The sequence below is a fragment of the Natrix helvetica genome (assembly GCF_964273705.1).
Source record: "Natrix helvetica genome assembly, chromosome: 5".
Taxonomy (NCBI): Eukaryota; Metazoa; Chordata; class Lepidosauria; order Squamata; family Natricidae; genus Natrix; species Natrix helvetica.
This window is the reverse complement of record NC_138551.1, coordinates 49,847,577-49,860,375: the sequence shown is the minus strand read 5'-3', so window position 1 is coordinate 49,860,375 and position 12,799 is coordinate 49,847,577. Positions and strand designations below refer to the sequence as shown.

Genomic DNA, 12,799 nt, shown 5'->3' with positions numbered 1-12,799 from the left:
AAGTAGGTTTGAAACTCAACATTAAGAAAACTAAAATCATGGCATCTAGCCCTGTCAATTCCTGGCAAATAGATGGGGAAGAAATAGAGGTAGTGACAGATTTCACTTTCCTGGGCTCCAAGATCACTGCAGATGGGGACTGCAGCCATGAAATTAAAAGACACTTGCTCCTGGGGAGGTTAGCTATGGCAAATCTAGACAGCATACTAAAAAGCAGAGACATCACCCTGACAACAAAAGTGTGTATAGTCAAGGCTATGGTTTTCCCAGTTGCAATGTATGGCTGTGAAAGTTGGACCATAAGAAAGGCTGAACCCCAAAGAACTGAGGCCTTTGAACTATGGTGCTGGAGAAGACCCCTGCGAGTCCCTTGGACTGCAAGGTGATCAAACCGGTCAGTCCTAGAGGAGATCAACCCTGACTGCTCTTTAGAAGGCCAGATCCTGAAGATGAAACTCAAATACTTTGGCCACATAATGAGAAGGAAGAACTCACTGAAGAAGAGCCTAATGCTGCAAAAGAGTGAGGGCAAAAGAAGAAGGGGACGACAGAGAATGAGGTGGCTGGATGGAGTCACCGAAGCAGTGGGCGTCAGCGTAAATGGACTCCAGAGGATGATAGAGGATAGGAAGGCCTGGAGAAACGTTGTCCATGAGGTTGCAATGGGTTGGACATGACTTCACAACTAACAACAACAATTTAATAGTTAAAGAGAAGTAATAAAACACAGAGACTATCAACCAAGAAGGGAATAGATGGTTGTTCTTCAAAGCAAAATATTGCACCGTGGACTTTTAAAGTTACTTATATCTAACTAATCTGTAGTTTGATACTCAATGATTGAAGGTCCAGAAGAAGACTCTCAACTTTCAGGAGCTATTATTCTCAACCCCTTTAAGAAACTAAACACAGGAGTTTAAATAATTTTCTCTAACCTTAAAAGAGAAAGAAGCAATAGCTTTCAGGAAGGACACAAGGGTTAGATTATCAAGTTGTCTACAATCTGAATACAATTCAACATGCAACACTATTGTCAAAAGGATCTTACCATTTTGAGTTGCATCACAAGAAGCATTATATTCAAGATAAGAAATCATAGCCTCAGGGCCTGCCTCATTATTCTAAAGAATGAAGCAGCCTCCTTAGGGTCAAACTGATACATCCATTAGCATACTATTTAATCCTCTTTCTGTCCTACCTTTGTATACAAAGCGCAGACTTTGGGCTAGTAAGTGGAAGGAGACACTGCAGAGCCATCTCTCTAAGGCAGGGGTGTCCAAACTTGGCAACTTCACCCCTGCTCTAATGTGTGAAGAGATCTATACTAGGTTTCTAAATGATTTTGAAAGAGTGTTCAAAGAGTGGTGTTTACATTTAAATCTTGTGCAGACACGATATGTAAAAAAAAAAAAATCTTATCCTATGTTAATCTTTTCAGGGGCTTAAAATACCTGCTCCAAGGGAGAGGGCTGTAGAGGCTCGGCTACAGGTATTTTCTATTTCTCTCTCCACTGTATCCGATATAGACTTTTATTTTTCTCAGGTGTTTAACCTTGGAATATTTTTAGTAAAAATATATTTTTCATTCTGCTTTCTATTAAAACGTCCTATTAAAATGTTAAAAGTACCACGGAATTGTTTTTTTAAGAAAAGACACCACTTCCTCCAGCTTATTTAGTTGTGGTCAATTTCACGTTGTTCATTTCTGGAATCAAAGCCAGGAGGAAGAAAAAAGGACTGGGAAGCAAACCTTGATAAATAGCCCAGGAGAGGCTATAGCTCCTTCACCCCCACCCCATTTTTCCTCTTAAAACATAGTCCTGTTGCATGTCAGCAGGGGCAGAATTAAATGAGTGGAGCTTTGCCATTGCATGTACACTTACATTCAGCCATAATAGTGGAGATTTCAGGTGACTGTTTCAAATTGGTTCATATATTTATTGCTATTTTAATGGATGAAAAGGAGCATTTTCTGATTCTAGATTTTGTATATTTTTAAATCCTGCCTTTATTATTTTTATAAATATCTCAAAGCAGCAAATGTCCTAATACTCCTTCCTCCTCTTATTTTGTGAACAATAGCAATCCTATGAAGTGAGTTGAGCTGAGAGAGAGAGAGAGAAGGAGAGAGACTGACTGGGCCAAATTCACCCAGCCGGCTTTCGTGCCTAAGGCAGGACTTATTTCAAATTACAAATTTTGTGCAATTAAATTACAAATTGGGAAGATTTTAGGATAACTATACCATTTAACACTTTTGAAGTCTTCCACAGAAGTTTCATTTGAAGCTTTGACACAATTTATTAGAAAACAGCATTAATCATATAACCAAAATTGCATTAAAACAAGTGGAAGGTTTTGTGGTTGTTCTTCCTGGACTGACTATGAGTAAAAAAAGATTCTTGAAACAGGGGGGGGGGATTGTGGGTTCTTTTTTAATTTCGTTCTCCTCCGTGGTGAGCCAATTCCCTATGCCTTTCGTCCTTCACTTTCAGACTATGAATTCGGTGCCTAGCACCTGCCTATAATTCAAGCAGACCTTTTGCTTCTGTTTTTTTTTTTTCAAGTGACTGCACAGTTGTCAGATCAAATGCTTGTTGGGTTCTTTGTTCTTATTTAGACAAGATTCTTTGCACTTTAAAAAATCTGAGAAGAGCTGATTGACACTGGAGCTAGACCAGAAAGAGAAAATATTTTCTAACTGGCATAAAGAAAAATCCATTTGTAAATAGCCTATTTTTACTGTAAGCTGGAAAAACAGGTTATCCCGAGTTCAGATCAGGGAGGAAGACATGTATGTAAAATGCCACAGAAAGGTCTACTATATAGTAGTCTATTCTCAGAGGGATTGGAAAGCAAAATTAATGTGTGGAATCATGTTACAGTTTCAAAACTTTAATAAGCATCGGAATCATTTGACCCTTACACTCAGATTTCATAGGTATCATAAACTTCTTGTGGCAGCAAACCACCAGAAGACAACAGTGAAATACTTTTCAGGTATTTTTAATTGAGAAAAAGAGAAATGGAATGTATGTCTTTCACATTTAAAAATAGATATATTATAAAATGTTCTAACAATGAATGTCTCTTGGGATGCCCAATCCCATCCATTCAGACCACTGAAGTCTGTGGCCACATTCTATTTCTAATGAAAAACAAGTTTGGCCCAGAACTGCTTTTCATTAGTAATGTTCCTTAAACTCTTCTCTTCAAAAGAAAAATATTAAAAATGTATAGCAAATTACTGGAGAAATAAATCTTACTGATGGCAAGGGGATTAATTAAAAGTATTTGAAAATTAATGCAATTTTTTCCTGAACAAAATTATAGCGGTCATTGATTTTTCAATTAGAATTAGAATTAGAACAATTAATCAGTGGAACAGCTTGCCTCCAGAAGTTGTGAATGCCCCAACACTGGAAGTCTTTAAGAAGATGTTGGATAGCCATTTGTCTGGAACAGTATAGGGTTTCCTGCCTAGGCAGGGGGTTGGACTAGAAGACCTCCAAGGTCCCTTCCAACTCTGCTATTGTATTGTATTTATTGTAATTAATATGGGCATTCTCCAAAGGTTAGTTCATCTTTTTCAGTATGTGAAGCAAGAAATATTATGAAATAAATAAATGCATCATAAACAAATAGTAGATGATATTTACTTATCAGGCTCAAGTAGACAAATGGACTAACACCCTCCTAACACCCTTATTATCATACAGTTCAGAATTTCAATGCCAGTTAAACCTGCTACAATAAATCAACTCCTTTCTCACTTCAGCATGACAGCATTGAGTATTTTCTTTCCAGTACTGTTTCATTAAGACAGTTAAACTGGCTTTTCCCCACAGTGCCATAGCAAACTCACTGCCATTTGCCTAGCTGGCCTCAACCTTGGTATTCAAATAGTTAAGACTTTCCTAAGAATTCTCAAATGTGTGTCCTTTACAACATTTAATCTGAGAAGTCCACACAATGAGGGGGGAAAAAAAACAGCTGACCAAGTTTTATGAAGGACCCAATGGCATTCTGTACTAAAAATGGTTACTGATGATATGGAAATGGTTCCTGCATCATTATAATTCTTACCTTTGGGGAAACTGTTGGGTTGCACGATCCCCAAGTAACCGTTCACCATATTGAACAAGCCTTGTAAGCCACCATGTGAGTTACTAGGTGGTTGGTGATAGACGGGTTGTGTGAGGTTTTGAAGAGGCATCTTCAGAGGGTGAATAGGCAGCACAATCCCAAGTCCTAGGACAAGTTGGAAAGCCTTTGAGGATCTTTGCAGGAGTTTTCTTTACAGGAATCTCTGTCCAATGCTGCTCTGCAAGCACCTTTCACTTAGATATAATACTCTTCGGAGCTTCCTCTGACCAGCCCTGGAAACCTAGGTGATGATAAATCAGGAGTGTACCATAAGGTATGCATAACCCAGCAACCACCAGGATAAAGTCAGATGAAATATCAAACATTATCTTCCTTATGAGGAAAAAAATAGAATAAGCAAAGTGGTTAATGTGGATTTTTTGGACAGGTAACATTGAACTTTCAGTGCTCAAATAATGGAAGGGAGGGTTGAACGTCCCAAAGCCCCTCACCCAGTTCTTCCCAAATCAAGCCATAAGTATATAAGAACAGTCTGGAAAAATCAGACAAAGCCCATCTCAATCTAGAATATTGCTTCTCACAATCAGACATCTCTTGGGTGCTGGAAGGAAAACTAGGAGATGCTTTTCTCTTGCTCCCTGGAGGTGGGGGGTGGGCAAGTCCTAGGGAGCAGGAGAAATCAAGGGTCACTCTGAGTAACATGTGACAGGTTTTGACAGATCTGTCCTCATTAAATTTATCAAGTCCCTTTTTAAGACAATCCAAGTCAGGGGCCATTACCATGAACTCCATGTTATAGCTATACATTACATGAAGAAATACTGGTGTTAGGTGAAGATACTGTTCTAAATCTCCTTTGAATTAGTTCCATTGGACAATCCCTGGCCCTACTGTTCGAAGAGAAGATTGACACAAAAAACCCTTCTCCCTCTTGTATTTTTTTTTATGTCTCAGTCATATTCCTAATCAATACCTTCTTTTTTTTCAAACCTAAAGAATTTTAGCTTTTTCTCAGAAGGAAAATGTTGAAGCCCTCTCTATTTGCCTAAATACAGCAGCTTCCACAAAACATTGGGGAGCAGGAGTTCCTTTGCACTCCCCTTCATTTGAATACTTCCTATCGTTTTCCCTTCTGACACAGACATAAAGTACAGTGGTTAGTGGAGGAGCTGTGGACATAGAAGAAAAATGTCAGTGTAAAATATGGCGGAGAAAGGCCCCCATTTAGCAGCTCCATATTAGCAGATGGCAGACTTATTATTTAGTTGCTAGGTTCCTGTTAGAATGCCCTGGTTATCCCATAATTCAACAGATATTGGGTCCTTGAAACACCTGTGTCACCTACTTTAACTAAAAGATTATTAGATTTATGAGACATAATCTTAGAAACCCTATCCTTTAATACCTGCTTAACACAAGTACTCAGAGACAGTATTTTTCTACTTTCATATTTGGAGGGAGGGAATCCCATGTATTCCAGTGCCAGTTTCACAGATTAATGGGAGATGGGCATGACCCAAGTTGCTCCACTGCACATTCCGTACCCAGCCAGCCATCCTTAGTTCATGCTAATGGGGCAGGCTGTTAGTGGTGGAGGAATACATCCTATTCAATACTTGTCTGCCTTCCCTTCCAAAGTAACACCCAGAGGAAAGTTTAACCCTGTTTCCTCAACTTCCCATGCACCTTGTCCACGCACCTTTTAAAAATAACTCCCAGCTTCATCCTGACGCCTTGTGTGTCCAAACACATTTGGCCAATAAAGAATTCTATTCTATTCTATTTTTCCTGCCTCTCCCTTCCTGGAAAAGAAATTAAGATGCCCCGGATGGGAGGTAGGTCCAACTTTGCTGCCATGCGCTGACATTCATCCAAAAGTTGCAGAGGAAAAAGAAAACGACTCGCCACCTGGGAGGAGGTTGGGGGAATGAGAAGGACCGGAAGGGGGGCGCGGGAGCCGGAGGAACAAGGCAGAAAAAAACGGCGCTTGGCGAGCCCTAGAAGTGCGTCTTTCCCAGGGTTTCTCCACTCTGGCAGCGCCATAAAACTATTGTATAAAAACCCTTCCTGAACTGCACCACAGCCACAAGTCCTCCCTGGGTTAAGCAAACCCGGCTTTACACTTCCCGACCTTTCCACACAGAGATAGATAGATAGATAGATAGATAGATAGATAGATAGGTAGGTAGGTAGGTAGGTAGGTAGGTAGGTAGGTAGGTAGGTAGGTAGGTAGGTAGGTAGATGATAGGTAGATGGGTAGATGGGTAGGTGGGTAGATGGGTAGGTGGGTAGGTAGGTAGATGGATAGATGGATGGATAGATGGATGAGAGGGAGAGAGAGGAGTAGCGGTGAATCGCGCAGGTTCAGTCCGGAACAAGGCGCGCTGTTGCTCAACTCCGATTCAGGCAGTCTCCGAGAGTTCCCCGCCGCGCGATCCCCCTCCTTCCCCCCCCACCCCCCGCTTTGCCTGTCCCTGGAGAGCGAGCAATCGCGGGCGCCAGCCGTCCGCAAAGTCTCAACATCCCGTCCCTCCATCTGTTCCTCGACCTCACTTCTTTCTGAGGAAAATCCACGAGCCGGAGTAAGTGGGGGTGATGGACACCCACCCGCCTCTCCCGCCGTCGGACTGGAAGAGGCTCACTTAACGCTGCAGCTCCGCGAACACTGGGGGGCGCCGCGCCTGCGAAAGGAGACGCAGATCTTTAAGGAGAGTCGAGGCGAATTCCTACAGCGGATTTGCCCTGCATAAAGGAGGGGCTGGACACGCGAGATTGGTTTCGCTACCCTTGGGATTTGATCCAACCCCCGCCCGGACTTTCCTTCCTTCGGCGCCCTCGTTCTCTCTCTGGGCGACTTGGCTATTCTCTGACCTCCGAAGTGCGAGTGGTTCGACTCCACTTCCACCCGGAGCAACTGGAGGCAGAGACGCTTAATGGCTGGTTTCCTTAACGACGTGAGCGTGGAGTCCGAAGCAACGACGACACCAGCTAGAGCAGAGCTCGGGAGTTTGGAAGCTCCCGAGAACCCTTCGCCCCCATTTTCTCCGCAGCCCCGCACGGGAGAAGAGTTCTCGTTGCCTTGTTTTTTAGGAGTGGCGCCTTCAGTTTCCAACCGGGGCCCCTCGGATTCCAAGGAAACAAAAGTTAGAAAACTTTTGAACGTTTTCTTAGCCAGCGGCGTAAGGTCGCCAAGGGCCCGTCTAATGCAACATCCTCCTTGGGCAAACGGGACTTCAAAGGTTTCTCAAGAAAAATTCGCTTCGCACTTCCTCTGTTGAAATAGGGCCCTGAAATTGCAAAGGTATCCTGTAGTTGTTTAAATGCTCTCTTTTGGTGGTGGTTGCTTTTTTTAAAACCCTGTCAATTCAACCCATTTTTTTTTAAGCAATACCTCTAAAATTCCTCGGAAAGAGAAGACACGATGTTGTAAAGCATGGAATTGGAGGACCTGGAGGAAGAAACCAAGTGAGATGTTGCTGAAAATATGAAATCCACCTAGTTATAATTTGTATGGATTGGGAACACAGAAATAACATTGAAACTGCACACCCAGATAAAGTGATGAGATATTTGAAGTCGCACCCTGGTTTTAACCTAGAGCAGCTGAAATGAACAAAAAATATTGCTAGCCTCATCCTGGTTATTTATTTATTTATACTTCCTATTTCTTAACTGCCCCTCTCCCTCAGAGATGTTGCCCTGAGATATTTTCCTAAAATGAACTTTACGTTTTTCTTATAGCAACATCTTATTCTGCTTCTTTGATGATTTAGAGAGCTTTTTGTAGCTGCCTGATAATGACTAATTTCCATCTAGGATTGTCCAAGAAGATTCTTCTATATGTGACATCAATTCAAAAGTGAAGAATACTCAACAAGAACTGGATCTGCAGAAAACACTGAATTGCAAATTTCAGCTTTTCATGTCAAACAAATGTACAAAAGTACAAAAGTGGTTAGAGAAACTCTTAATTCTTTTAAAGATACACAAACCTATCAGCCACATCCAAACACTTTGTTTCTTTAAAAACTTTGCTAATTGCGACCCCCAGGATTTAACACTTCCTAATATGTGGTTTTGTAGGTGAGGGCTCTGCATATATGCTGTTCTCATGGAGCAGATTTAATGATGTCTTCTAAAAAATAAATTAGAGGTGACTATATTGATGTAGGCGTCAAGAACACTTATCTTGCCCGTGCTTGGTTCCATTGTTCTGCCATAGACATTCACAGATTTTGATTTACCAATGAAGGTAGATTTGGGATGGGGATCAGATGCTGAATATTATTAGGTGATAAGGCCAACCTGGGAAAGGATGTCAGTGCTAACTGCCAAGGAAAGTCCGGGGAGATAATTTTGTCCATGAATCCAAAGGGCAATCCCCGAAAATGTGGTGAGAAATCAATACAGATCGTCCTTGACTTACAACTACAATTGAACTCAATTGTGTTGTTGTTAAGTGAGCTTTGCCCCATTTTATTACCTTTCTTGCCCCAGTTGTTAAGTGAATCACTGAAATTGTTAAGTTAGTAATACAGTTGTTAAGTGAACCTGGTTTCCCTAGAAGGTTAAGTTCACATGACTCTCAGACACTGCAGCTGTCATAAATATGAGTCAGTTGCCAAGCATCTGTATTTTGATCACACAACCGTCAGGATGCTGCAATAGCCATAAGTGTGAAAAACAACCATAAATCACTTTTTTTCAGTGCCATTGTAACTTCAAATGGTTACTAATCAAACCGTTACAAGCCAGGACTGTGTTATCTCCTAAGCCCTAATAGGGCTGGTATCTAAACAGTGTATAAGAGTGACAATGCCCTCTCCTCTTTTACATGATAGTAGGGAGAAGACTCAAGATAGCTGGTGCAATTGGAAGAATAAGGACAAAGAGAGCTGAGAGAGAGGCTTAAGAAGAAAGCTTTGTTGCTGGCTGTCATCAGAAGTGCCATCAGAACAAGAAGCCAGGGCCACATTTTTCAGGCCAGAGGGATGCTAAGTGCATGGAATGGCATCACATATTTGGTGGTGTGTTTTGGAGGAATTGGGGTGAATTTTTGGAGGTTATAGGGCCACAAAAACAGAATTCAAGGGGCAAACACTGCTCATTTCTGGTCTGCGAAGGACAAAGAACACAGAATGGTACATAGAGCAGGCAACCCCCTTGTGATTCTTTTAATGTTTTCTGGAAATATTTAGATTTTCCATGATAAACTATATTTGTCTCTTTCGTTGTTTTATTAAACATTCATTTATTATAAATGAGCGTTTATTACTAAGTATCACCAAGTAACAATAGACAAAATAAACATTTTAAACTGGTGTGAACACATATTTTAGAATTTTTTTCTAGCAGATAGTTGATGGTTTCTGATTTAAAATAATATAACTGTGACAAAATTGCATTTGTCCCGCACAAGTAAGGTTCCAAGATAGCCTAATATCTTGTAATGGGATCCATTGCATTGCATACATTACACCATTTTCATGGGATACACTAAATCATTTCATCATACATCTGCCCGTCTATTTCTGGTCTCATTTAATTACATCACAGTTTTGCCCCAAATGATGATGACTTGTGGATCTTGGAGCTCTGATAAAAAGGAAAGTACTGCAAGCTTAAACTCTGCCATTACTTTCTATAAATTCAGACACTTACCTCTGTGACTAGAGATACCACTTCAGCAATTCATACTTACGATAAAATTGCTTCATAAAAATGTATCAGTGTCCATATCAAATACAAATATCCATATGAGGCAGAATGTGAAAGTTCTATGACTGCTGGCAAGAACAAGGAAGACAGAAGAATTTGTGAAGAGAACAAAAAAAAAAAAAAGAGAAAAAATCTAGGAAGAGGAGATCAAGAAAGACTCATCATAGATAAGCAGAAGATGCCAGAGGGTAATACATATATTGACCCAATATACCCAAGACAATACTTTGTGCATTTCAAAATTTCAGTCTTGAGTTCCATAAAAATACATTCACTAACAGAATCTCAGAGAAATTGAGGGTCTGGCTGTACTCATATGATACATTGAACCACTAACCATATTTCAGCTTAGTATTTTGTGCAAACACATTGTACAGGTAATCCCCAGTTTACGAGTGTTCCCTTAGTTAATGTTTGAAGTTACGTGATATGCGTCCCCTAGCATTTACGAAGAAGTCCTGAAACTACAAGTATTGTAGCACCATTCTTATGCAGAGGCTCTGCAAGCCTCTATTTCGCTATTTGCTTTTAGCTGCCATTGAAACAGGGAGGGGGGGGCTGGTATTTGGGAGGGGAAACTTTAGTACAGGAGAGATTGTAGAGTGGGAGTTTTGGTCTCATCGTTACTGCGCATGTTGGAGATTAGCGCTTGGTGTCGGTCAAGGCCAACCGTCTGCATACCTACCTGATGATGCTCCTTGAAGATGGAACTCACATGACACCTAAGAGATTTACAGATCAGACAGTGGGATGAGCATTACCAGGGGGAGGGGGTTGGTCACATATTGATATGTATGATTTCGCACGCTTTTGCCTCAGATCTTGCTTTGCTTAGCTGCTATCTTTTCATAACCAGTAAAAGTACTCTTAATTCTGCAAAATGGAGTTAAGTGGTTTCTTTCTTGGTTACTGAGGGAGGCTGGCTTGACACATGCCCTGCCTAGCCTCCCCCTCCATCAGGTTTTCATAGGCACTAGGCCTCCACTGTAGGACACTTGTAGAACCTTAAAACATTACATAGATGCTTCTACTGGTACTAAATGGAATGTATTTGTGTTGGTTACATGATTATACCCATCCTGTATTAGCTATATGAATTGCCAGAGCTTTTCTGGTTTCCATTCAGTTCTGGTATCCTCTTTGAAAGCCTTAAAAGTTTTAATTCAGGTGGTTTAACCCTGCATGTACTTTTCTGTTCTTTAAGATTACCTTCAAAGGATGTATTGCTCAACCAAAACACTCAGTAGAATTGTATGTATGTATTTATTTATTTATTCTTAGCGCTTATAGACCGCCCCCTCTCCCGAAAGGGACTCGGGGCGGTGTACAGTCCATACAGAAATACATCATAAATAGCCATAAAATTAGACAATTAAAATTATTAAGTAGATAGATAAATAGATAAATAAGAGGAGGATAAAAAGATTTACAGAACTGTACTGCTAAGTAAATAATTTAGAATTTAAAATTTTTTAAACCCCAACAAATATCCTATAAAATTAAATTAAAAGAACAATCCCCCTAAAAACCAGTAAGAAATATGTTTGCCAGGAGGTAGACGTTATAATTATGCCAGGCCAGCCAGTCGGAACAGGTGTGTCTTCAATTTCTGTCGGAAGGAGCGGAAGTCGGTGGTGGTTCTAATGTCGGGGGGGAGGTCATTCCAGAGGGTTGGACCCATCACAGAGAAGGCCCTACTCCTTGGTGTCGCCCGTTGGCATTGCCTAGTGGACGGCACCAGGAGAAGCCCCTCCCTGTGAGAGCGAATTGGCCGCAGGGATGTGTGTGGGAGGATGCGATCCCGCAGGTAGCTAGGTCCTGTGCCATGGAGCGCTTTAAAGATGGTGGTCAAAACCTTGAAACGCACCCGAAAAACCACAGGCAGCCAGTGCAGCTCGCGCAGGAGCGGTGTTACGTGGGAGTACCTGGTACTCCCCATGACTGCCTGCGCGGTTGCGTTCTGGACTAGCTGCAGTCTTCGGGCGCGTCCCAAGGGAAGCCCCATGTAGAGAGCATTACAGTAGTCCAGGCGAGACGTCACCAGTGCATGAGTGACCGTGCGTAGGGCATCCCGGTTCAGAAGGGGGCGCAATTGGCGCACCAGACAAACCTGGTGGAACGCCCCCCTTGCCACGGCTGCCACATGGTCGTCCATTGACAGCCGGGCATCTAGGAGGACGCCCAAATTGCGCGCCCATTCCACAGGGGGCAATTGTTCGCCCCCTATGGCCAGCGTTGGAGTCAGCTGGCTGAACCGAGGTGCCGGTAGCCACAGCCACTCAGTCTTGGAGGGGTTGAGTTTGAGTCTGTTGTCCCCCATCCAGACCCCGACGGCTTCCAAACACCGGGACATCACTTCGACAGCCTCGCTGGGGTGGTTTGGGGTTGAAATGTACAGCTGAGTATCATCAGCGTACAAATGATATTCAACCCCTAAACCACGGATGATCTCCCCCAGTGGCTTCACATATGCGTTGAACAGGAGGGGCGAGAGGACCGACCCCTGCGGCACCCCGCAGGTGAGTGGCCTCAGGGTCGACCTCTGCCCCCTGTCAACACACATTGCGACCAGTCGGAGAGGTAGGAGCCGAACCACCGTAAAACGGTGCCTCCGACTCCCATCCCCTCCAGCCGGCGCAATAGGATACCATGGTCGATGGTATCGAAAGCCGCTGAGAGGTCTAATAGGACCAGGATAGAGGAACAGCCTCTATCTCTGGCCCTCCAGAGATCATCAACCAGCGCGACCAAGGCTGTCTCTGTGCTGTGCCCGGGTCGGAAGCCGGACTGGCGTGGGTCTAGATATTCGGATTCGTCAAGGTGTCGTGGAAATTGCTGTGCCACCACATTCTCAACAACCTTCGCTAAAAAGGGAAGGTTGGAGACTGGACGATAATTAGCTAGCTCCATTGGGTCCAGTGAAGGCCTCTTGAGTAAGGGCCTCACCACCGCCTCTTTCAAGGCAGTTGGTAAG

At 42.6% G+C, this 12,799-nt stretch overlaps 1 protein-coding gene across 3 annotated transcripts in view; it reads right to left on the bottom strand.

Annotated features, from left to right (window-relative positions):
• The window catches only part of LOC309393586 (prominin-1-A-like), a 45,772-nt gene extending 38,422 nt beyond the window's left edge, over positions 1-7,350 (bottom strand). Inside the window, exons 1-2 of one of the 3 annotated variants that reach the window (XM_081955947.1) lie at positions 6,979-7,350; positions 4,087-4,387 (exon numbers count right to left, since the gene is read on the bottom strand). In XM_081955947.1, the coding sequence (XP_081812073.1) occupies positions 4,087-4,216 (130 nt within the window). In that variant the 5' untranslated portion in view covers positions 4,217-4,387; positions 6,979-7,350. Of the gene's footprint in view, positions 1-4,086; positions 4,388-6,660; positions 6,946-6,978 lie in introns of those variants that run through there. The other 2 variants (XM_081955945.1, XM_081955946.1) reach the window with 2 other exon arrangements.
• Between the last annotated feature and the right edge of the window lie 5,449 nt (positions 7,351-12,799).